The sequence below is a fragment of the Nyctibius grandis genome, chromosome 7, assembly GCF_013368605.1.
Source record: "Nyctibius grandis isolate bNycGra1 chromosome 7, bNycGra1.pri, whole genome shotgun sequence".
NCBI lineage: Eukaryota > Metazoa > Chordata > Aves > Nyctibiiformes > Nyctibiidae > Nyctibius > Nyctibius grandis.
The window spans coordinates 787,325-811,251 of record NC_090664.1 but is presented as its reverse complement, the minus strand read 5'-3'; the positions used below and the strand labels follow the sequence as shown (position 1 = coordinate 811,251).

The window sequence follows — 23,927 nt, the reverse complement described above, 5'->3', positions numbered from 1 at the left end:
CTTGAAAGAGTGGGTTCCTGCTCCTGCTGTGAGCCCTGTCCCTGCCTATGAAGCCAATCCACTCTGCTGAGATGAGGGAAGGAGTGGCCAAGTGTCCCAAGTTCAGAAACATAAACAGTTCCTTTCAGTACTAAACCTGAGGTGGGGGAAGAAATGTTTCTAAGGCACCTCTCCGTGCTGCTCAGGCAGTGAGGGAGTCTGCTGGTAATTTTGGCCTCCCTTTCACAAAGCAGGCAGGGCAGGACATGCCAAGGGAAAGGGAGGAAGATGCTAAAAAAGACACTAAAAAGTAAGAACCCCAAAGGCAACTATGATAAAAGCAAGCTCAAGCAGCTCCTTACACTTTTCCTGTCCTAAAAGGTTGCCCAAACAGTGCATCCCTGTGGGTGCCCTGCTGGGAGGATTTCTCAGCTGCGGGTCGCCTGTTCAGCATGAAAGATTTTCACTTGTAGTTCTACAAGACAGTGCCAACAAAAGACGACTGTGAGGACGACGCATGCAGAGAGGAGTGCTTGTCCAGGCTGCGCCCATCGAAAGCACTGTAGTCTTTGCAGATCAGCAGAAAACGTGCGTATTTTCTGAAAGCTTCGCGGAGATGCTTCTTGAACTTCTCCCCCACGAAGGCGTAGATGACCGGGTTGAGGCAGCAATGGACGAAGGAGAACACCTCAGCCAGCTCCATGGCTAGGTCTAGCCTTCGGCTTGTCTGGCAGTCGTCAATGATGTACATGTTCCTCAGAGAGTCCAGAAAAAGCACAATGTTGACAGGAGTCCAGAAGAGAAAGAACACAATGACAACGATAAAAACCAGTTTCATTGCTTTGTACTTGTTCTGAGTATGGCACTTCTGCAGGTTTTTCAAGATGCTGTAGTAGCAGAAAATGAGGACACCAACAGGGATCAGCCACCCCAGGACGTTGACTTCAAAATTACTGAAAGTCTTCCAGCCATTGTTGCTGTCGGAATAGTGAGGGACACACTTAGTCCGGTTATTGTAATTAATTTCCTGGAAAAAAATTAAGTCTGGCGCTGATGCTAAAATGGCAACTGCCCAAAGGACCAGGCTGGTGATAACCCCATGGGCAGTTGTCCGAACCTGTAGAGCATAGACAGACCGGACGATGGCCAAGTACCTGTCAACACTCATGATGGTTATGAAGAAGGCACTGCTGTAGAAGCTGATGAAGTAAGCTGAGCTGATGATTTTACACATCGCATTTCCAAAAGTCCACTGGCTGCTGATGGAGTACTGAACCAAGAAGGGGAGGGAGAGAACAAAGAGGAGGTCAGAGATGGCGAGGTTCAGCAGATACACATCAGTCATGGCCCTGACTTTCTTGAGGACTGTTAGGACCCAAACGACCAAAGCATTTCCGACGAGGCCAGTCATGAACAGTAGGGAGTACAGCACTGGAAAAAAGGTAGATGCAAATGCTGGAATATTTTCAAGATCACAGCTGATGTCCAGCTCTGGGTAGAAGAAGCTGTATTCATAGACTGCAGAGGAGTTAGATGTTGGTGACGTGTAACTCACCTGTTCAAAGACAATGAAGTTCATGAGGCCCAAATCCCAAATTACCCTCTTAGTAAATACACTGGGCACAAGTTCACACTAAGCCACATGAGGACAAAACAGCTGTGCCACAGCTGTGTTAGAGAATGCCACTGAGGAATGAACATGAGTGACCAGTCCTCCCCTGCAAGATCCAGGATGAGGTTCTTGCACCAGAGGGGCAAAGGAGATAAGGAAAATGCAGCTGTGGTGGTAAACCAGCAGTTACCAGTATCCCCCCGCCAGCTGCATGTGAGGTGCCCAGCCCTGTGTCTGCAGTCCAGGTGGATGTGGTGGGGCACTGGGGCCAGAGCCAGGGAGCATCCCCAAACCAGCAACCAAATGGGCATGGCCATGGGGCTGAGAGCCCCTGACAAAGGTTTCGGGGTCCTATTTCATATTTCCTTCAGAAAGGAGAAAGAGAACAGTGCTCAGGGGGCAACTGACATGTAAACGCTCATCCCCTACAAGCTGCGTTTCCAGTTAGCTGAGTGCAGAAATATCCCTTTGTGGGACAAGTTACTTTTGCAGGGGATTCCCACATGGTTCAAGCAGGTTTTCAGCTGTAAAGGCACCAGCATGTACAGGTCACCAGTGGGTACTGCACGTTGCGCGCTCTCTCCACCCTGGGTGAGATCAGTGGTGGCAGCTCTGGCCCAAAGAGCAACTTCCCAAAGAGCAGACAGGGGTTTCTGCCCCTTCTTCCCTGCTCCCCAGCAGGAACTTTGCCCTCTTGGCCCGTGCCAGCACAAACCGCTGCTGGCAGCAGCTCATGCCCACCAAGACTTTACTCTGCTAACAGTGGATTTCCTTCCAACACCAGCGGCTCTGCTCTCCTGGCACCTGTCAGGATGCACCAGTGGCAGCGTGGTCCCCTTCCCTGCTCCCCAGCCCCTCGCAGCCCCCCAGCAGCGATCACCGCATCCCTGGGCAGCACCTGTGACAGCAAACAGCTAAAGAAGATGGGTGGCACATCCCCTGGTCTCATCAGCCAAAGATATTTTCACTCACTGTTTTTTTCAGAGAACAACAATCACACTGATTTCTTCTAAACCCACATTGCCCCTACCAGTACTATGTGTCCCCTTGGGCAAAACTGGACCCCCCCAGATGTGCTACTGGCCTCTGCTCGCAGGGCAGCAGCCTGGTGGGGAATGACTCACCAACAGGTCCTCAGAGTCCCCTGTGCCCAGCAGGTACGTCAAGTTCCCCTCCATGATCCCACACTGTGTCTGAAAAAGTGCAAAAAAATGCCTTTATATCAGAGGTTTTTAAGAAGTGGACACACCTTCATACATGTATGCCAGCAGTATTTACCTTAGCTATTGTTGCAATGACAAGTCACAGGCAAGGTCCTCGCCGTAGCACTGCACAGTCATAAAATGCCTTTTCCTCTGTGATACGTGTTACATTAAAGGCTTTTAAAACCCCAAGCCAATGAATACACCTCTTCAGCTGACACTTACAGAAACGGAAATGTGTCAGGTTTATCTCCTGAATGATCTATGTCTTGTCACTGTGAGCATTGATACAAACGTCAGTGGAAGAGATCTGCAATTTCCCCCGCGTCTGCAAAGTGCCCGGTCCATCCCTCACCTGCAGCCCCCCAACTCTGCAGCCCCCGTGGCTGGCAGAGGGGAAGCAGTGCTGCCTTCTGCTCCAAGGATTTTCGGTGAAGATGTCTGTGAGGGATGGCTCAATGCTGCCAATAGCCAGTGATGGCAAAGGGCACCATGTTTGCTTTGGCATTTTTCCTTGGAAGCTGCCTTCCCCCTGCACCCACCCACCCACAGACAGATGTACCCAAGGGGAGGCAGTTTAGTGAGCCTGAGCGAGAGAGGGGCCAGTGTTTGCACAGAGCCTGTGCCAGCACATCCTCTGGTGCCTGCACTGGCTTGGAGCCACCACTGCTCCCTGGACCCATGGCACGGGTGGCTCTACTAGCCTTCCTGGGGTCAAGCTTGGTCCCCAGTTGGAGATGCTGAAGGGCACCTCTGCTTGCAGCTCACTGAGCTCCACCCAGGCTCTTCCTATGGGGGAAGCACTGGCCAGAGGAGACAAGATGTCAGTGGGCATCAGTGACGGCAGTGGCACAGGCTGCTGGCACCTCATGCACAGGGGAGAGACAAGGCCAAACACTGCTGTCAGGAGACACCGGCTGTGCCCTGCACAGCAGCAGGAAGCCCTGTCGGAGGGAGCACAGGAACAAGGCAAATTGGTGACCAGCCCTGGTGGGGAGGTGGCCAGCGCCCCCCTGCTTTCAAAGAGTGGTGTCAGTGGAAGAGGAGGAGGCAGGTGTCCACGAGGAGCAGAGAGGGCTGCAGCTGTCCCTGGGTAGCCACCCTGCGGGCAGGACAGTGCCTGGGTGCTGGTGCCACTCCCGCTGGCAGCATGCCCTGGCCCTGGACAGGATGCCCTGCTCTTTCCTGCCCACTTCTTGTCCTCGCAGGCACACTTACAGTGTTATGGCAGAGGGAAAATGTGAGTAACAGCATGAGATAAACATAACCTGTGTCTTCTGGACAGAGCCTCAGCAGACAACTTCCTACAGGCACCGCAGAGACAAACCCTCTCGGTTACAACAGGGTCCTGGTCTGCAGCATGGCAGCACACGCCACCCTGTGAGGGTGGTGAGACACTGGCCCAGGTTGCCCAGAGAAGTTGTGGCTGCCCCCTCCCTGGCAGTGTTCAAGGCCAGGTTGGATGGGGCTTTGGGCAGCCTGGTCTGGTGGAAGGTGTCCCTGCCTGTGGCAGGGGGGTTGGAACTAGATGATCTTTAAGGTCCCTTCCAACCCAAACCATTCTATGATTCATTCTGTGATTCTTTTGGCTTGGGTTTAAGAGCTAGAAAATGCCTTTCTTAACTCGTAACCACAAATTTGACACCTTCAGCACCTGAGAGATGCTCGGCTGCAGTGGTGCAGAAAGAGGGGTGGTGCTTGGTGCAAACACACCACCAGCTTCAGCTCTGCGTCTCAGGGCTTGCCAGCAGCACCTTTCCTGCAGCGATGGCAAGGCCGTTTGCTAATCTGCCCGACACACATCAGGACATCGCCTTGCTCGTGCGCTCGGGTGTGTCCATACTGGTGTGCACCATGAGCCATGTCGGTGCCTCCGTCACGTGTGAGTACGTGTGTGTAGTGTGACAGGGTCTCCCTGTGTGTGACTGGGGTGAGGCTGGTCCTTGATGCCTGATGGCCACGGTGACTTGTGGATCCCTGTAAAGTCCTGTGGGATCCTCCTGTGCAAGATGTCCTCACGGCACAATGCATGCAGGTCATGTGGTCCACCTCCCTGGTCACAGCCAGACAGACTGCATCGGTGTCACCCCTGCGTGCTTGTCAGACCGCCAGAAAGACCTGCTGTGGAGCGGTGTCTGCTCCATGGCCCCAGACCCATTGGCTCTGATGTGGAGGTGTTTTTGTTGACCAGTGTTGTCACTGGAAATGATCTTGATGTCTGGGGGGGGTCTCTCCTGCACTGGCAGTGCCTCAAAGCAGTGTCTGGCTCTGCAGAGAAGCTTGCGTCCCTTAGCAGACTCAGCGACACTTTGCCTTTCAGTTCCTGTATCTCAGAAACTGGGGAAATTTGGGACCGTGGTGAGACCATAGTGTGAGGCATGGGGGCATAAGGGACCATGGTTCAGACAGAGCTGTCCTACACCTAAATCCAGTAGTGTCTGGGCATCCCAGCTGCAGCCACCCCTGAGCAGGGACCAGTACAGACCCAGATCATGCAGGTAATTTTTGCCTCCTCCCTTTTTAATGAAAAATAAATGTGTCTCCCACTTTCCAGCCACCAGAGCTGTGTTGTCTCCATGCATCTCTCCAGGACAGTGACATGAAGGGATGAGGCTTCCTCTGCTGGGTTTTCCTGCAGAAGTGTGAGAAGATGCCACAAGCTGCCCCCATGTTGGAAGTAAGCAGTTCCAGCTGACTCCTAGACAGACACACCGCTGGCCAAGGCTGAGCCCATCAGCGATGTTGGTAGCGCCTCTGAGATAACGTATTTAAGAAAAGGTAAAAAATGCTGTGCATCAGCAGCTGGGAGAGAAGAGTGAGAATACGTGAAACAGCCCTGCAGACACCAAGGTCAGTGAAGGAGGGGGAAGAGGTGCTCCAGGCGCCAGAGCAGATTCCTCTGCAGCCTGTGGTGAAGACTGTGGTGATGCAGGTTGTCCCCCGTGGAGGTCCATGGTGGAACAAGATGTGAGTAAGCAAAAGACACACCAAGAGGGATGGGGGGGTGAGCTGATCCTCTTTTCCATGCGTTAGCAGGCAGAGTTAGTTAGTGAAACGTAAGATGACAGTGAATCCCCCGAGGAGGGAACTGTGTGATGTGAGAGGAGCTTGCCAAAGCGAAGAGGGAGTCCCTGATGAAGAGCTTTTCCTAGCCTGGGTGTTACATTTTCTTAGAGAGGTAGATTCCCTCTTTCTTAAGGGGCTGCTATGTGGCAAAGCGAGCAAACAAGAGTGAGTGGTTTGTGCACGTGGCTGCGCCCAGCATTTTCTTTCTAGGAACAGCCCAACTCAGCTGGAGCGCGACGTGTGTGTACGTGCCCGCCCTTACTCGCCCAGGGCACAGCAAGCTGGCAGGCGAGATTCTCAGAAAAGCAGCTCCTCGAAGCCGCTGTGCGCTCCTCCCAGCCGGCCCCTGCTCCGCCGATAAGACATGTCTGGCTCTGCGGGCGCGTCATCGGAGGCCTGACGCGGGCCTACGATAGAAGCGGCTCATTTCTGCGCCTCGCTCCTTCAATGCTCTGGAAACCCAGCCCTCCTCTGCTCCGGGCCCAGGGCGTGGAGGACCAAGTGGAAACGCTGGTGGTAAGAGAGCGACAGGGAGAGGCTCAGGGCTTTGAACGCCGCGGTTGCGGGGGGCAGCTGAGGGAAGACATGAAGCCTCCCCGCTATAAACCGCCCCCTTCCCGCTGACAGCGCCCGCTGGGACTCGGTTGCTGGACACTGAACAGCCACGAGGTGTGACAAGAACGCGAGAGCGGGGGCGAGGCGGCTGACAGCGGCTGGCTGGGGCCCGGCTGCCGCCCGCCCGCCCTCAGGGCCGCGCCCGGCGCTGTCGGGCCGCTGCCAAGGGCGGCCGCTAGGGGGTGCGCGGCACACGGAGGGTTAAGGGGAGGCACCCTCCGGCGGGCGGGCTCGGCCCTGGCTGCCCGGATTGGCCAGCGGGGGAGCGGCGCGCGTGACGTCACTCGTGCCCGCCGCGCTCCCTGGCTGCGGGGCGGCGCTGGGATGCCGGGGCGAGAGTCGGAGGTAGCGGCGCGGCGGGGCCGGTGCGGGCCTGGCCTGGCCTGGCCTGGCCGGGCCTTACAGCGCCGGGGAGCGGCCGCTGTCCCCGCGTCCTCCCCGCTCGCTCTGCTCCGGGGAGCCCGGCGGCAGCGCCCCGGTGGGAGGCGGTGGCGGTGGGGGGAGGCTCGCTGCGCCCCTTCCCCTCCTCCATCGTGTCCCGCGGCCGCCCGGCTCCTGAGAGGCCCCGGGGCAGCGTGAGGGGCGGGCGGGCCCCGGCGCAGGCTGAGGGGCGGGCGGGACGCGCGGGCCCTGCCCCGTAAGGCGGCAGCGAGCTGCGGGGATGCCCCCCCGGGCGGTGTGGGAGGGGGGAGGCCGTTGGGGAGCGGCCTGTGCAGCGCGGCCGGGGGGGTGTTAAGGGGCTTTTGGAGGGGTCCGAAGGTCGGCGTTGGAAGGCAGCTGTGTGCCGCTTGGTGCGTTTGAGTGAAGCCCTCCAGAAACCACCGCGCTGCAGTAGTCTTGTCTGACGTGGTTCTGCTCCAAGGGGTGTAGAAAGTCTTTAAAAACCGCCGTTGTGTGTTAAAACAAAGCAAAAAAGGCTCCACCCTGCTGCGTGGTTTGTGCCTCCTGCCTTATCACGCCAGCAGCGCTGAGAGCTGGCAGCCGGTGTGGGTAGGAGAGCCAGGCCTTAGCTGAGCAGGCTGTGCTGTGCTTTGGGTGGGTTTGAGCGGGGTTTGGGGGGTGGGCAGTTGTAAGGTAGAGCCCCACTAGTGCCTGTGGCAGTGGGGGGCCTTGGTGTGCAGTGGGGAGGAAGGGTTGGAGGTGCTGGCTCAAGAGTGCTGAGCAGAGGTGGATGGGACTGGGGCAAAGGCACAGGTAGGTGGTGGGAAGGGGGCACCCGTTTCCTTTAACATGGCAAATGGTTACCAAATGGCTGCTAATACATTTGACGTTCAGAAAACTCTTTGCAACCACCTAATTGCAAGGAAATTCTGGAATGATCTCCTAAGAAAGGCAGAGGGACCAAAAACCACAAATAAAACTTAGTCAGGTTCTGAAAAGGTCTGAAAAAGTTTCCTGTGATCTGAGCAGCGGTCCTTATCTAGTCTTCCTTCCCTATAACAAGGAACATATCAGCTGCTATATTTCATCCTGTGCTAATCTTAATTAAATGGCAATTTAAAGTCCTCTTCTTCCTCTTCCAGATGCATCCGGTCCTAAAGGCCTTCGTGTGTGGCTCCATCAGTGGGACTTGCTCCACACTCCTCTTCCAACCCCTTGACCTGCTGAAAACCCGCCTGCAGACTCTGCAGCCTGCTGTGCATGGGTGAGAGAGTGGGCATGTGTATGCATGGGGGTGTGGGGTGCTCCACCAGAGGCTTCTGCCTGATTTGCTGGCTGGGTCTTGGAGCTCAGGGTTGTAATTCAGATACTGAGAGTCTTTCTGAAAAAGGAGGTATGTTTTTATAGCATGGAGAAGGATTGATATTTTGCTCTAGAAGAAAGAAAATGGCTGCTCTTGTGAACACTACTTTAATAACTTGTAACCAGAGCATTTGTCTGTACGCATCTGAGAGAGTGATGTTTGCTGGAGTGGCCACCATGCAGTTTCACAGGGTGTTCTCTGCCTGAAAAATTGTGTGTGGTTGCCACATAACCTGCCAACGTGTGCAGCTGCTCCCATTTGCCTGGTGTAGTCAAGTATGAATACATCTGCTGCTGCTAACAAAGGGAGTGAGCAACTAAAGGCACTAAAGAGAGAGGCCTCTAACGTGTGTTACAAGTGATGGGAAAGCAAAAGGTGGCAGAGAAGCCCTGGAACAAGTGATGGAGGAAAGCAAGCTGAGTCTAGAAGGAGCACCTCCGAGGTGCTGGGGTAATGCACAGAGATACGAGTGAAAGGGGGTGGCTGCAGAGTATGTCTGCTAGAGAGCATAAGCAGGTAGTCTCTGCAGTTCCTGTCTTGTCTTCCTTTCAGGTCTGGTCGTGCTGGGATGGTAACGGTGCTCTTTAGGGTTGTTCGTACTGAGAGTCTTCTGGGGCTCTGGAAAGGTGTCTCTCCAGTAAGTGGCTGTTTTAACCCTGACTTCTAAAAATAAAAACATAAATAAACCTACTGTTCATTACTAACTATGGACTGGATTTAAATAGCCAGGTCTTGTACAATTATGAATGAAATCATGTGATTTTGATGGTTAAATCCTATTTTAAGGAGTTAATGTTGTGAATTCCACTGGCTGGGTCATAGCAGTCACTGTGGATTTGCAGTCCTGAGCAGCTGAACACTTGAATACCACTGCAAACGTGGGGTGGCCGCTGCGCTGACTTCATTTTGTTTTGGAATATCTTGTTCCTAGAAAACTGCAGTTGAGGAATGCATTAAATCCTGACATCATTTGAATCAATTGGCTCTCAATGTTGTAAATTATTTTTACTTTGTCTTCTTTCCTCAGCATGTTAGCTGAGGAAAAATCACTAAACTGATTATTTTTTGTTTTGTTTTGGTGCAAAGCTCCCTGTCAAGTTTAACCATCTCTGAAATGTTCTGTAGTACATTTTGTCTTATGTGTGCTTTTTCTTTCTTCATCTGCTTGTTTCTTCTGAAGTCCTTTGCAAGATGTATTCCTGGGGTCGGGATTTACTTCAGCACTTTGTACATGATGAAGCAAAAGTTTCTAGTGGACCGTTCCCCCACAGCCCTGGAGTCTGTCTGTCTGGGTGCCACCGCACGTGCAGTGTCTGGGATTTGCATGTTGCCAGTGACTGTAGTGAAGACCCGATATGAGGTGATTGTGACTTTCTAATTAGTTCCCTGTTAATGATGTTGCACCCCTTCCTCATGATGAAAAAGAAATTTATTCTGTCTGGAGAAGGTTGCTGCCACTTGAGTACAGTCAGGGGTGTAGTCCTGATTTCATCCTGGTTCACACATTGTGCAGTAAAAGCCACGCACTGATTTTTAGGCAAGAAGCGTAAGATGAAACAGAATTCACCCTGAGATTTTTAAGTTTCAGTTGTATACAGTGTGTAATTTTAGTGTCTTTCTTATTTTACCTTCTTGAAGGGTTGTTTTAAAGGCTGAGGTAGGCAGAACCCAGTTTTTGCCTTGGGCTGTCCTCTGTGCTGCCATCTCAGGCATCGCGTGGAGCGCATACTAACAGTTGTTTGGACAGGGTGGCCTTGGGATGTGCGTAGGGCTCCTTGGCCTTTGCCTGGTGCATGGATGACTGGCTGTTGTCTACCCTTGCAGAGTGGAAGATTTGGCTATGGGAGTGTATATGGAGCTCTGAAGAATATCTATCAGACAGAAGGGGCTCGTGGCATGTTCAGTGGGCTCACCGCAACGCTGCTGCGGGACGCACCCTTCTCTGGGATCTACCTGATGTTCTACACACAAACCAAAAAATTCACACCTCAGGGTAAGGCTGAACGTTGGAGACTGTAATGGGAGATGTTTCTTTTCTCACATCTTGCCTTACGGTTGACTGCCTGCATGTTCTGCTTATTGCTTTCTACCTCAGTAGGTAAATTAGTCTCTTGTAGGGCTTTAGGTGGGACATTCGCCTTTTCCTGTGGAGAACCTGTAGCTCAGGTCAGTGTAGAAATGGAAACTGGCCCTAAATCAATTGATTGTCTTTATGAAGACTGATGCATAATGTGGGCTCGTAAACAGCTGAAAGAGAAGATGTGTTCAGCTGTCTCTTCTGCTGCTGGTTGTCTTGTATACTGATCTGTTTCCATTAGCCCGGGGTTTTCTGGTGCTGGAATCGGCTGGGGCAACACTTGCACAATCTGTCTTTCTCTGGGTTCATGTCAAATTCGGTTCCCCAGCAAGTGAGGCTTTTTAATAGTGCTGACCTTTGGCTTGTAGCCACTTTTCCCCATGAAACATTTCTCTACCCAGCGTGGATTTTAACTTCTCTTAGACACCGATGTTGATTTAATCATTCAGTAGCTTTTCACTTTGTCACGCAGCAGGAGTATTCCTGGCCTGTTTTGTGTCTGAGTGCCTTCCCTTTGCTCCGTTGCAGACCAGCTGGATCCCGTGCTCATGCCCTTGCTGAATTTTGGCTGTGGGATCTTTGCGGGAATCTTGGCCTCACTGGCAACACAGCCTGCTGATGTCATCAAAACACATATGCAGCTGTCCCCCCAAAAGTACCACAGGACAAGCCAGGCCATTGCCTTCATCTACAAGGTGAGGTGAATCCCTTCTAATATGCACAATCACAGCCTCCCTTCTGATCTCCTTGCCCGAAGTACAGCTATGGTAAGACAGTTGCTGTCTTTTAAAGGAGGTGAGCAAATGAGACTGCTTGATGTGCTCTTGCAGTCAGGCTGGTCAGTGTCAGCATTTTCAGAAGCTGAGGTGGGTCGTGCTATGGGAGACTGAGGCTGCATCTCTTGTCACTGGTTTATGTGTTGTCTTGTTCACTAGTAACTGGAAGGTACTCTGGTTGGTGGTCTGAAAGCAGTCAGAGGCTTCAGTCCATTCCTTATTTTTCCTTGTAATTAGAGAGGCTATTGTCACTGCTCAGATGTGTTTCTTGCTGCTCTTGAATGAATTGTCAGGCAGTGAACTTGCTCCATGATTACTCTTGCCATTCCTCAGCCGTGCATCTGTTTTCACAAAAGCACAGAGAATGGGGAATTGGAGAGCAAGCTCAGAGTGCTGGAGCACAAAGGTGGGCATAGTCCAGCAAGCATCTCTCCACACCGTCCTGCTTCATGTTTCAGGCTGGTGAATGATTTCACTTCAGTTCTGTCACATTGATTCTTACACTGGTAGTGATGGAAAGCGCTTAGTTTATTTAATCTTAACTTCATTTCAGCTTAGCTTAGTATGTAGGCTTGGAGGAGCTGTACTTACAGCTGCTGCTGCCTGTGCTTTTATCAGTGTAGGCACATCAGTGATTACCACACCGGGGCAAAGCGTTTCTTTAGTATGTAGCATGAAATGCCAGTTTCAGATATAAGCCAGCTACAAAACTATTCTTTGCCCTTTGCACTCTAAAAGAGAAATAAACGCCCAGATCTGTATTCCAGGAATGGGAAGGAGAGGTACTCAAAGGCCACCTTTCCCTTCCTGCCCTCAGAAGGGCAGACCTTGGCAGGTTTGCTTTGTTTCCATATTCAACTCTGTTCCTAAACAGGAATCTGTTTATTTGTGTGTGGATTTTTTTGTGCATGGTACATTTTTCTCGTATCAGAATGTTTTTTTACTTCAGTACTTAAAAATCTCAGTTTTTACAGACTAGCTAAGTGACTTCTGTAAATATGAAGCTCTAAAACATGCACAAGTCATTTTCCTGAAGTGTCTTGAAACTGTTACACCCTTGCCTTCTCTTTGTTGGGCCTGAGTGTGGCTTTCCCTATCCCATTGTCCCCACCCTGGCATTCCCTTCTCAGCTCACTGCTCTTCTTGCTTTGTGGGGTAGCCCTGCAATTGCACAGTGCTACAGGTTCTTCCTAAATATTAAATGCTATTTAAGCCTGGGTCTTTCAGAAACTGATCTGCGTCTGAGCTGAAATATATCCTGTGCTGTGCCATGTAATAAATGGTGAGAAATTAAAACACTAGAGGCAGATTATGATGGATTGCTGTTTGTTTATGTCCTGTTGCAGGACTTCGGGTTGGTCGGCTTTTTCCGAGGTGGTGTGCCCCGTGCCCTCAGGCGGACACTGATGGCAGCAATGGCATGGACGGTGTATGAACAGATGATGGAAAAAATGGGCTTGAAATCTTGACTGACTTGCACAAGAATGACCAGCTTCACTCCTTCTCCTGCTTGCTGTGATCAGCTGGCACTAGGAAGTTCCCAGTTCTGCAGAGGAATAAGCCTTGCTCAGCCAGGAGGAAGAAAGCCCATCTGAGATGGGATTAGGCCTTTTGGCAAGTAGTGAGAAGAAGGGTCAGATCGTTGCATCGTTTGGTCAATGCATTCCAGAAGGACTGTGCTTGCAGACTGCCACAGGTTTCCACAGCCTGGTAACTATGCAAGGAGAAAAGCCCCTTTTAATAACAGCTCTGTGCTCACCCCCTTTATGCAATGAGACATTGCTGGGCAAAAGCATTTGAGGAGAAAACTGTGATTGCAGAACCTGCCAGCCTGTTCCTTGCTGGTCTGGCCAGTAGGGCCACAGTGACCCACCGTCTGGTGTAGATCCTCCTTCCACATATGGTTTGTCCTCACATTGGAACGTTGCAGACCATGGGGAGACTGGATGTGTCTCTTGATGCTTATATCGCAGGAGTGCGTGGAAGAGAAATTAAGTGCTGAAGGAAAGCTAGGAACGTGGTCTCTGTCATCACTTTTGTACTGTGCATGATAGCAGAGAAGGTAACTGAAACCTCCTTGCTGTGTCATGTGTTATTACATTATTGAGCATCTTAACACCCTTGAAATGTGCTTCTGCCTCCACAGCAGTGTTTGCACAGGAATTAAGAAGCATAAGGCACTTTAGAGTTGATTGCTACCAAAGTTCTACTTGTTCTCTGAAAGACATTTTTCCTGCTGGTCTGACTATATCAGGAACACTCAAGTATTTTTTTTTTTTATCCAGTTGTACTAGAGACTTACTTGCTTCCTATTATTCACTTGTTAATCCCTCATCAACACCCTCAGTGCCAGCTGGTCCTTAGATGTAGCTTTTAGGGTCATAGCCCAGAATGCATAAATGTATAATGGAAGCAGATATAGATACTGACACTTCAGATTTCCCTTAAAAGCTGCTGTTTGATTGCATGTGGAGTATCTTTGGGTTTGGAAAGAAAAGGCTGCTCTTTTCTGTAAGCTTTTTCCAAAGTTTGAGACCTATGGGTGTTCGGTAGGGAGCTTTAATTCTCTTTGGGCTCCACACAGACCCTTCACAGTTTCCCAGCTGATCATTTTCTCTTAGCAGGTAGTCCCTATTTCAGTATTCCTGAGTTTAGGCTTAGAGATAAATACACTTTTTGCATCCACTGTGCCTTCTTTCTCATTCCTACTTTGTTACACAGACCTCAGTGTGTGCTGTCCAAACCTGGGTACAGCCTGCTCCTCTCTCCACTTGTGCCTCTGTGCTGGCTGATTGGGTTGGGACTCTTGCAGCTCCGTTGGCATTGCCGCAAAGCTGGGCATGGAAGCGTGCACCCTGCTCTGTAGCGTGCCTTGCAGAAAACATAGCTTTGGCTTTTATTTTCTTAAATATCTAGGGATGTTACAATTCACTTTAGAAACAGAGCAGGTGTCTCTAAATATGAAGACACGACACTGTAGCTGTATGAAAAACCAGTACTACCTGCCTGTTGTTCATAGAATTTAGAGTGTAGTTTGCACAATCACTGCCTGCCCTGGCAACCTCCTGAGCACAAGACTAGAGGGGACATGGGCTGTAAAAGATGTTCTTTACCAGATTCCACCTCCAACAAGGTTTGATGACTGACCTGAAAGTTAAGTCTGAGTAAAGTGTAAGGAGACAGGCTGGAGGTGTGGAAGGTGCTGCCTGTTTTTAGCCTCAGCCCATGTGTGAGGGGAGACTGGCGCTACACGGTGCAGGAGTCTCCAACAGTGGTGGTGGAGGGTCCCGTGTGCATGTCTGTATGTTGATAATAGAGCACTGCATCAAATCATTCCACCTTGTGACTGACAAGCTGTCAGATTCCCTCTGCGGCTTCTCACTGTCAGGGGTGTGGGCACATCATTTGCCAAACCCTAACTATGAAGAACTCTTCCTTTCTTTTGCTGTCCCTTCTACCCTTAGTGACCTGAACTCGTGAGGGTGCACAAAACAGTGGTAACTGTGCACCCTGCTCTTTGTTATCCTGAGCACTACTGGCACAGAGAGCTGGAGAACCAAGTCTGGGATTGCTGACCAGATGGAGTAAGGTGGCAATTACATGAGTTACCTCATATGTCTTTTACTTCCCTGTGCATGGGATCAAACCAGCACATTGTACTGGAAGCCTGAATTTATTTGGGGCTTTCTTAATCTGGTGTGTGAGTTGGATCTGTTGTTCATTCTGAGCTGGGGCAGTCAAGGGCTGTGTATGGCGTTGCCTGCAAGGTGCTTCACAAATATTTTCCTGCTTCAGCAATGGCAAAGCAGTGTGCAACTTGTGCAGACAGAAACTTAGGCTCTTAAAAATGAGGCAAGCGAGCAAAGAATGCCAGGTGATAAATCTTGAATTAAGCAGCATCTGCATCAGAAACCTGACAAGCAGGAACACTTCAGTGGCTTTTATGCCCTGTACCCCTGCCTGGTCAAGTAACAAAGGAAGAACTAGAGATTTTATTCTGGTGTGCCGGTGTTTTAAAGTCTACCAGTTTTATTTTTTTAAAAAAAACCTGGATTCAGGCCTAAAGCAGTGTTAGCTTTTCCTTTGGGAAAGTTCTTCCATTCTCCTCACTTTGTGGAGAATGAGGAGGCTCTTTGTTGTTGCAGTAGAGTGAAAAACTATATGGCTTTGACTTGTGAATTAGCCTGGGCTCCTTTGAGTTTAAGAAATAGAGACTCTAAACTGCACTGTGTTTCATCAACTGTTGGTGCTGCAAATCTAAAAACTTATCTACTTATGAGCTGGGGAGAGTGAGTTTTGCAGTGAATGTTTGTTGGTTGTTTTTATTATTTCTTTTGTCAGGTCTCTCATATATGGGGGAAGGGAAAGCCTGACGTTCTGTTTCACTGTCTTTTGAAAGCTGTATCCTGTAAGCAGGCACAAGACTATTTCTCAGCTCTGATCCTTACCATCCTTCGCCCTTTTCCACTCTTCAAAAACATTCTGTTTCTGAAGTGATTTATTGAAGGTACTTCTTGATAGCTATAGCAAGTCAAGAAAAACAAGTGTGCGGACTTGAAGTTTAGATATATTGCCCTTGAGGTTGTGTGCTTCTAATTAACAACAAATGCTCACTGTACAATCTAAGTGCAAAGTAAATCAAATAAAAGATCTGGACAGAGGTGCTTAATCACCTACCTGCATCATGCCAGCAATTCAACACTAACAATCCTATCAGATAATAATTTCCAAAGCCATCTTGGCTTGGATTCCAGAGGAGGTGGTGTGACCCCTTCTATATATGGCAGGATGGCAGTCAGATCCCTCTCGGAATGACCTCCCTTGCTCCAATACAGTATTAGTGAATGTGCACTGGCTCTGCTTGCCCCTGCAGTTGTGGTGTAAGAACACAACTGGTTAACATGTTGAGGCAGTCAGTATTTAAGTGGGGTGTAAGGACACAAGAGAAATAGTTTATTTGTGTTTTAGAAACTTCACATTTCCATTCTTCCTGTGCTGATGATTTTGGTTTTTTTTTTCTTGCACTGTTTAAACAGAACTTGAATCTTTGGAACATTGCATAGGTTTGAGTATTGTGAGTGTTTGTGTGTCTGTATAAAATATTTATGTGAGAAGGTGTATTATATGTTTCTATTAAAAAATGGTTGCCAGAATGAACCAGGTCATCTCTTCAGTGTTTCTTTAGAAAAAAACAAACCCCAAACCAATCAAACCCACAAGGGATGGGATGGAATAGAGGCTTAAGAAAGCAAGTTTCCCAAGAGGACAGGACTGTTGGATGAGTTCAGAGCCGCTACGAGGCAATGCGTACTCTCCTTTTCTCGGGGGTATAATATACATAGGCTTTGATTTCTCTTCTTCAACGGCTTGAAAGAAGCCTCTGAGAGAGCACAAGCCACAGCACGCTGAAGGGAGCGATCCCATCGCACAAATTTCTTTGAGAACAGGGGGCGGGAAGGAGCTCGGGAGGAGGGAAAGGCGCGGGCTGAAGGCCCGTGTGGGAGCTCGGGAGGAGGGAAAGGCCCGGGCTGAAGGCCCGTGTGGGAGCCCGAGCGCAGCCCGCGCTCGGGCGGCCATGGCGGCCGGCCCCGCCCCACCGCTCCCCATTGGCCGGGGGGGCGCTATATAGCCGTCACGCGGCCGCGGCCCTCCCTTTCGTGCGGCGCCCGGCCCGGCCTCCACACGGCGTTGTCAGCGTGAGTCCGGGCCGCCGGCGCGGGGGGGGGGCTCGGGGGCGGCGGCGGAGCGGGCGCCCCGCGGCCCTGACGGCGGGCCCCTCCGCGGTGCCGGCGGCCGGACCTGGGCGAGCCGCGGGGCAGGCCGAGAGCTGCCGGATCGGGGAGGGGGAAGGCGGGCGGCGCAGCCAAGATGGCGGCCGGGGCTGCTGGCGGGCGCGCTGGCCCGGGCCCTCGCGGGGCGGAGGGAGCTGAGCCGGCTGCCTGTGCCCGCAGGTTCCCTGTCGTCGCTTCCAAAGGGAAACCCCACAATGTCCGGAGGTCTCGATGTCCTGCAGATGAAGGAGGAGGATGTCCTCAAATTCCTCGCTGCCGGCACCCACCTGGGAGGCACCAACCTGGACTTCCAGATGGAGCAGTACATCTACAAAAGGAAGAGCGATGGTAAACCCGGAGGAGGGGTGGCCCTGGGTGGGCAGCGGGGATTTTGCGGGCAGAGCAGAGGAAAGGGCTAGTGCTTGAGCTCTCTGGCAGTTTCTCCATGGCCTGAAAGGTGCAGATGTCCTTAGTGATGGAATCCTGTTACTCAGAAGTGGGGCGAAATACGGGTTTCAGAACTTGGTACATCAGTCACAGCTGCATTGGGCACTTCTGCTAGGTCTTGACTGTAGTGACAAAATGGTTACTACATGTCACAGTAGTGATTTCTGCTGCTTGTTTGCATTGTTCTGCAATCTAAGCTGCACCCTGTTAAAAGGTGGAAGTTCATACCAGGCCCTGGTTCATGTTGATAGGTGCTGGAAGCATGCTACGTTAAAACCATATGGGGGGATTTCCCTTAGAATACCTTTGCACTAACTAGAATTTTGGAGTAGCTACAGCCATGCGACAAGTTTAATAGCAGGAGAGTGCTATCTTGTTTTAGGATCTTGTATTTGCTGGTTGCTCTAGAGCCTTTTATCACCAATAGGTATTTACATCATCAATCTGAAGAGGACCTGGGAAAAGCTTCTCCTGGCAGCCCGTGCCATTGTTGCCATTGAGAATCCAGCTGATGTGAGCGTCATTTCTTCAAGAAATACTGGACAGGTATGGACATTTGTTGGTCGCGAGGCCTGCAGTCTTGGGAGCAGGACTCTTGCCATGCATCATTACCTGCCAGTGGCAAGTTGATGATGAAAGGGAGTAACATGAATTTTGTCTCTAAGAACACTCTTTGGAAGCGTGTTTCTTGTGTTGCACTTGCAGCTTAGCTCAGTTGAAACCCACCCCCCATTCCTGTAGTTTCTGGGTGTTCGATAAATTGTTTTTCTTTCATATCCTCCTTTGGGTACTGCCTGTTGGATTTCTAGCGTGTTAGTGGTCAATCCCCTGGTACTCGCCCCCGCAATGATTCTGTGAGTCATTGGCGCTGCTTTTTAGGGACAAGAAGCGCCTGATATGAAAATTTTCAAAGAAATCATTTGTTCTGTTATTGAGCAAGGTATAGTAACTAGTATATTTTTAATTTCATCTCCACATTTTTAGCAAGGAGTTCTGTCTTAGAAGGGGACACAACTTTTAAATAAAATCTAATTAGCCACTTGTCCTGGTTTTGCTGGGATAGAATCATAGAATCAAATTTCTGTTCAGAAAAGCTCCACTCTTGAGAAGCGTGCAGCACCCGATATGGTGGGAAAAAAAGTTGATAAGACACTTCATTTTAGTTCGTGGCCAGCCATGGTATGCGGGTTTCCATGGTGATCAAGGCCGTTAGCAGTTTTGAGTTAGCCAGGAGGAGCAAAAGCCAGGGCAGCTGGCCAACAGCAGTATTCTGTACCACAAAGTCACGTTTACTATAAATTGGAAAGTTTGCTGGGGACGGCCCTCTCTTCTCAGTGGTCACCATCCCTGGAGGGTCTCACCCGTCATTCTGCTCCTGAGTCTGCTCTCCCATTCCTTGTGACCGTCGCGCTGTCGCTGGAGCTGTGGTGCTCACAGTGTTTGACATCTGTCATCCACTGCTGGGAGCTCGCAGCCACTGCCTGGGCTGAGTACAACCCTGTGTGTTTTATATCAGCATTAGTATTGATCTTGGTTTTCTTATTTTATTAAATCTGTTTCCATTTCAACCCCTGAGTCTCCCTCCTTTTCCCATTTCCCTTTCTTGGCTGGGAGGGTGGTCATTGCTTGATAGAACAGGGGCACCCTCAGTGAATGTGCAGATGACACCAAGCTGGGTGGGAGTGTCGATCTGCTGGAGGGTAGGAAGGCCCTACAGAGGGATCTGGACAGGTTGGATAGATGGGCTGGGACCAACGGCATGAGGTTCAACAAGAACAAGTGCCGGGTCTGACACTTGGGCCACAACAACCCCATGCAGCTCTACAGGCTGGGGGAAGAGTGGTTAGAGAGCGGCCCAGCGGAAAGAGCCCTGGGGGTGCTGCTCGACAGCCAGCTAAACATGAGCCAGCAGTGTGCCCAGGTGGCCAAGAAGGCCAATGGCATCCTGGCCTCTATTAGGAATAGTGTAGCCAGCCGGTCTGGGGAAGTGATGGTCCCTCTGTACTCGGCACTGGTGAGGCCACACCTTGAATCCTGTGTCCAGTTCTGGGCCCTGCACTTCAAGAAAGATGTTGAGGAGTTGGAGCGAGTCCAGAGGAGGGCGACCAAGCTGGTGAAGGGTTTGGAGGGTCTGACCTACGAGGAACGGCTGAGGGAGCTGGGGGTGTTTAGCCTGGAGAAGAGGAGGCTCAGAGGTGACCTTAGTGCAGTCTACAACTACCTGAAGGGAGGTTGTAGCGCAGTGGGAGTCGGCCTCTTCTCCCAGGCAACCAGCGACAGGACAAGAGGACACAGCCTCAAGCCTGGCCAGGGGAGGTTCAGGTTGGACATCAGGAAGCATTTCTTCTCAGCAAGGGTCATTAGCCATTGGAAGGGGCTGCCCAGGGAGGTGGTGGAGTCACCATCTCTGGAGGGGTTTAAGAAAAGCCTGGACATGGCACTTAGTGCCCTGGTCTAGTTGCCATGGTGGTGTCAGGGCAATGGTTGGACTCGATGATCCCTGAGGTCTCTTCCAACCTGGTTGATTCTGTGATTCTGTTATAGTTTAGCTTTGGATGCGGGCTAAACAGAGACACCACTGAAGTGTATCTGTGAGCTTAGTTTCTTTGGAGCAATGCAAGTGGTGCTACAAACATGCAGGAAGATTATGAATGACACGGGGTGGATTTACAACGGAAGAACTTGTGTTCCTGTGGACGTGGCCTGCACACTGTTAAAGCTTGATGCTGAGGTCAGTTCTTGGCCGATGAGCTCTCAAGTGTCGGAAGTGTGCTACAGCAAACCAGCTGGCAGGGTTTCGCTAACGCCAGGAGAGGAGCTCCCTCTGTGAATGGAGTTTGATAGTAGGCCCTGCCACACGCCCAGCTGCCTGATGCCTGAGGAGTTGAAAGCGGTTGATGCAAGTGAGTAAGAACAGCCAACTGCGATTTTAAGGGGCAGCGCTGCAGTTTGTGTGTATTTACTGCTGTGCTTTTCCTGTAGTTCCTGAAGTTGTGCCACTGGATAATGAAAGGATGTAGAAATAATGGAAGAAAATTGTGTTTGCTTTATTCATAAGCTGTTTTATCCCTCCTTTTATGATTTGATTATGGGACTTTGGAGTGGAGCTTGCAACTAAGTTCAGGAAAAAATAAAGTTTTTTTCCCGTATCCTGACTTCTTGCTTTGCTGGTGGATATGATCTTCTTAACTCCTGGTGTTGGTGCAGCTATTTTTAAAAGCATTTGTATTTTGTCTCATTCTGAAGGCGGAGCTGTTGGTGAGCCCTGATTTCACAGGGATCAAAACAAAGAGTTCAGTTAGATGTTGTGCGTGTTCACTGCCAGCATGCCTGGGTGAATCGTTGAAACACAGTTTTCCCCCTTCACCTTTGCTGTGGTCCGTTTTGCAGCGTGCTGTTCTGAAGTTTGCTGCTGCTACTGGGGCCACTCCTATTGCTGGGCGTTTCACCCCCGGTACCTTCACAAATCAGATCCAAGCAGCTTTCCGTGAGCCACGGCTCCTGGTCGTTACGGACCCCCGGGCTGATCACCAGCCGCTGACAGAGGCGTCTTACGTCAACATCCCCACCATCGCGCTGTGCAACACCGACTCCCCGCTGCGCTACGTGGATATCGCTATTCCCTGCAACAACAAGGTAACGGCTTTGTTGTAGCATTCAGAGCTGCTTCCCCTAGAGCGTGCCCTAGGTTGCAAGATGGATGCTTTCTGCACGGGAGGGTTGGCTTGTATCTCACCTGCCTCCCAGCGTGATGAGCTAATTAAGGCCTCTCGCAAGCTAGCAGGCGGGTGGGCAGGAGGAGGAGGTGAGCTGCACACAGTTGGAGCTTGGAGCTGAGGCCAGTGTCTGGCCAAGGAACTCTCAAGTGTAGGACGTGTGCTATAGTAACCTGGCAGGACTTTCTGCTGACGCCGTGAGGGTCTTTGTGGCCCAGTGAGTGGGGTTTGATAGTCATTCTTGCCACAGTTTATGAATATGAATGAAAGATAAAGTGAACTGATAAAGAAACTGCTCTGAAATGTTACCTTACCAGAAACCACCTGAAAGGTAAAATCTGGGGAGATGGGAAACTGTCTTTGATCTTTAGCTAGATGTTGGTTCACCAAAACTAATATAAGCCAAATCTGAGCATGTGTGTAAGATTTGCTCATTTGGTCAAGCTTTTATTTCTTCATTCTAGCATATGTGATGAGCGTGGTCCCTGTCTTTTGGACAAGATTCATGTGGGGTAGTGAGCAGTGTGAAACTCCGTAGTGGGAGAATTGCTTCAGGCTATGCTGTAAACAGCAAATTCAGGTGCTGGTGGTGGAAGTGTGCTGTGATTTCTGCAGAGACTTGAAAATGTCACTGAGAACTCGAAAAGTTGCTGTTTCCCGAGTCCAAGTACATAAGTCTGGGCATTAGCAAGTAATGCCTTCCTCTTGCCAAGCAAGAATGTGGGATTGAGTGCAAAAAAGTCTTCTTTTAAAGAAAAAAAGGTGCTTTCAAAGGTTTAACTTTACAGGAAATCTCACATACTTTCTTCTGTTCCAGGGAGCGCATTCAGTGGGTCTGATGTGGTGGATGCTGGCACGGGAGGTCCTGCGCATGCGTGGCACCATCTCCCGTGAGCACCCGTGGGAGGTCATGCCTGACTTGTACTTCTACAGGGATCCCGAGGAGGTAGGAGAGCTGTGGAAGGAGATGTGGCAGTGTGAGGTGTCCTGCTTGTGCTCCTGCCACGTGGTCCTGTGTGCCTGCTGTTGAGGACAGGTTTTGCCAATACAATAATTGCACTTGACGCTTCAGGTGGTGGTTAATTAGTCTTGTCTGTTGGTGATTGGTGCATATTGCCTGGTAGGTGATAGTGAGGGTGGTGAGGTGTTTCTGGGAGACTTAGGCTGTGCTCTTCCATTGCAGATTGAAAAGGAGGAGCAAGCTGCTGCTGAGAAGGCAGTTACGAAGGAGGAGTTCCAGACCGAATGGACGGCCCCAGCTCCTGAATTCACTGCTCCTCCTCAGCCCGAGGTTGCAGATTGGTCTGAGGGCGTGCAGGTCCCCTCCGTGCCCATCCAGCAGTTCCCCACAGGTCAGTGTAGGGGATGTCTGTGGGAAGTGGGGTATGTGTTGCAGTGGGTGGGAGGAGCTGGGATGCACTAAGTGTTGTTGTCTTTGTAATTGCAGAGGACTGGAGTGCCCAGCCTGCCACTGAGGACTGGTCAGCAGCTCCCACAGCCCAGGCTACCGAGTGGGTTGGCACTGCCACGGAGTGGTCTTAACTTCAGTCCCGCTGTACTGAGAGAAATAAAGACTGGTTTAATACACACCGTGCTTGGCACTGCTTTTTTAAACTTGTTGGCAGGTGAAATACGTGGGTGGTGTGGGGCACAGTCCTCAGCCAGAGATGGGAGAAGAGGCTGCAGACTGCTGTTTCACAGCCCGGTGTGCCAGGCTGCTGTCCCTACAGCACTGGTGGCCACTGGGAGGCCAACTGTAGTGGCGGTGCACATGCTGTCTGGAGGCAAGGGTGGCTGTCACTGGGTGATGTCCAGGGTAGGGCTGGTGTTCCCACCACTCCCTCTGCACTGGGGGGCAGTGGGTGGCCGAGTCTTGACTTGTCCCAAACGAGGGGGCTTCCCTGCCCCTGCCCAGGGTTTCAGTGGCTTCTGGGGTGAGGCAGTCCTGAGTGGGAGTGGTGGGCTGGCCCATGGCGTAGAGGGGAGAGCCCTTGGGTAGGAGCTGCTCTGTGGTGAAATACCAGTTCTAGTGTCTCTCTTACTGATTTCCTGCTCAAAAGTACTGCGGTAATCCTCAAAAACAGTTAATTCCTCTGCTTTTAACTATTTTGAGGATTATATTATTTCTGTGATTAACAGCAATAATGGGAGGCAGACCCTTCACCAAGAGAAAGGCGGGTTTTGCTGGAGATGGATGTGTTCAGACTGGATCCCTTTCTCCATGTTGCTGTGGTCTCACTGTTCTTTTTCTAACGTCAGCTGTGGCTATCAACCTGTAAAGAATGTGTTAAATTCTTTTCCCTTGGCACATGTGCTTATTTACTTTTACTGTATGATATATATTAACAGTAAAACACTGAAGCTATGTGTATTATTGCACAACATCTGTCCAAAGGAAGCTGATCTTTTTTCCTGTTTTTACCTATTAGCTGCAAGGCAACTAAAGATATTGTTAGTAATTAACAGCTTTTAGCTGAGGCACGCGAGCACTTTACTGTTTGGCCCTGAGAGGGCCCTTCCCGTTCTGTTTGTGTGCTCCGTTTCTCACGTGCAGTTCTGGCACATCCTCGAGTCCTCTGCTTTCCAGCACCCAGCAGGGGGACGCTCCATCCTGCTGCCTGAGGTCTGTCCCCAGTGTCAGGGTGAGGTGAGGGCCTGGAGCTGCGGGTGGGTGCTGTAGCTGGACCAGGGACAGCCTGTACAGCAGCTGCTGATTTCCTCCCTGACTATGAGACTGCCCAAAATGATTTGTTGCCATGGTCTGTCTTTTCTCCCTTCCACATTAAGTTTCCAAACTCGGAGCACAGGTTTACCTCTCTGTACTTTCAATCCTTTACCTGTTTTGTAACCTCCTTCGTATGAATACGTTCCAGATACTGAGAAGATGGCGGTCGCCAGACAGCTCCTGTGTAGGGGATGGGG

General features: G+C 50.8%; 3 protein-coding genes and 2 non-coding genes across 10 annotated transcripts; 4 read left to right on the top strand and 1 right to left on the bottom strand.

Annotated features, from left to right (window-relative positions):
* Positions 1 to 454: 454 nt before the first annotated feature.
* Positions 455 to 2,939, bottom strand: LOC137665855 (C-C chemokine receptor type 4-like). Its single transcript, XM_068405312.1, has 3 exons — positions 2,870 to 2,939; positions 2,716 to 2,784; positions 455 to 1,534 (listed from the first exon to the last, which is right to left on the bottom strand). The coding sequence occupies exons 2-3, from the start codon at positions 2,767 to 2,769 to the stop codon at positions 455 to 457; spliced, it is 1,134 nt and encodes a 377-aa protein (XP_068261413.1). The 5' UTR covers positions 2,770 to 2,784; positions 2,870 to 2,939.
* Positions 2,940 to 6,270: 3,331 nt separating this feature from the next.
* Positions 6,271 to 16,228, top strand: SLC25A38 (solute carrier family 25 member 38). 6 transcript variants are annotated; one of them, XM_068404854.1, is made up of 7 exons: positions 6,271 to 6,375; positions 7,998 to 8,119; positions 8,771 to 8,855; positions 9,399 to 9,578; positions 10,043 to 10,211; positions 10,824 to 10,990; positions 15,413 to 16,228. In XM_068404854.1, the coding sequence occupies exons 1-7, from the start codon at positions 6,307 to 6,309 to the stop codon at positions 15,566 to 15,568; spliced, it is 948 nt and encodes a 315-aa protein (XP_068260955.1). In that variant the 5' UTR covers positions 6,271 to 6,306; the 3' UTR covers positions 15,569 to 16,228. The 6 variants fall into 6 exon arrangements, with proteins under 6 accessions (XP_068260955.1, XP_068260956.1, XP_068260957.1 ...); XM_068404855.1 differs by having other exon boundaries at positions 12,418 to 15,506; XM_068404856.1 differs by lacking the exon at positions 6,271 to 6,375 and adding an exon at positions 6,792 to 6,819.
* A 484-nt stretch (positions 16,229 to 16,712) lies between these two features.
* On the top strand, positions 16,713 to 22,592 carry RPSA (ribosomal protein SA). Its single transcript, XM_068405325.1, has 7 exons — positions 16,713 to 16,767; positions 17,023 to 17,190; positions 17,717 to 17,835; positions 20,680 to 20,925; positions 21,823 to 21,951; positions 22,189 to 22,357; positions 22,453 to 22,592. The coding sequence occupies exons 2-7, from the start codon at positions 17,058 to 17,060 to the stop codon at positions 22,545 to 22,547; spliced, it is 891 nt and encodes a 296-aa protein (XP_068261426.1). The 5' UTR covers positions 16,713 to 16,767; positions 17,023 to 17,057; the 3' UTR covers positions 22,548 to 22,592.
* On the top strand, positions 19,992 to 20,150 carry LOC137666065 (small nucleolar RNA SNORA62/SNORA6 family). The gene has a single exon (XR_011048588.1). It is a non-coding gene; the product is annotated as a small nucleolar RNA SNORA62/SNORA6 family (small nucleolar RNA).
* On the top strand, positions 21,099 to 21,257 carry LOC137666064 (small nucleolar RNA SNORA62/SNORA6 family). Its single transcript, XR_011048587.1, has one exon. It is a non-coding gene; the product is annotated as a small nucleolar RNA SNORA62/SNORA6 family (small nucleolar RNA).
* Positions 22,593 to 23,927: the final 1,335 nt, after the last annotated feature.

Excerpts from the sequence above, each read along its gene's own strand:
- RPSA (XM_068405325.1), top strand. The coding sequence starts at position 17,058 with ATGTCCGGAGGTCTCGATGTCCTGCAGATGAAGGAGGAGGATGTCCTC. Across the intron at positions 17,836-20,679 it reads CTTCAAGAAATACTGGACAG|CGTGCTGTTCTGAAGTTTGC; the intron begins GTATGGACATTT and ends TCCGTTTTGCAG. Across the intron at positions 20,926-21,822 it reads CTATTCCCTGCAACAACAAG|GGAGCGCATTCAGTGGGTCT; the intron begins GTAACGGCTTTG and ends CTTCTGTTCCAG.
- SLC25A38 (XM_068404854.1), top strand. The coding sequence starts at position 6,307 with ATGCTCTGGAAACCCAGCCCTCCTCTGCTCCGGGCCCAGGGCGTGGAG. Across the intron at positions 8,120-8,770 it reads CTGCAGCCTGCTGTGCATGG|GTCTGGTCGTGCTGGGATGG; the intron begins GTGAGAGAGTGG and ends TCTTCCTTTCAG. Across the intron at positions 10,212-10,823 it reads CAAAAAATTCACACCTCAGG|ACCAGCTGGATCCCGTGCTC; the intron begins GTAAGGCTGAAC and ends GCTCCGTTGCAG.
- LOC137665855 (XM_068405312.1), bottom strand. The coding sequence starts at position 2,769 with ATGGAGGGGAACTTGACGTACCTGCTGGGCACAGGGGACTCTGAGGAC. Across the intron at positions 1,535-2,715 it reads GGGACTCTGAGGACCTGTTG|GTGAGTTACACGTCACCAAC; the intron begins GTGAGTCATTCC and ends GTCTTTGAACAG.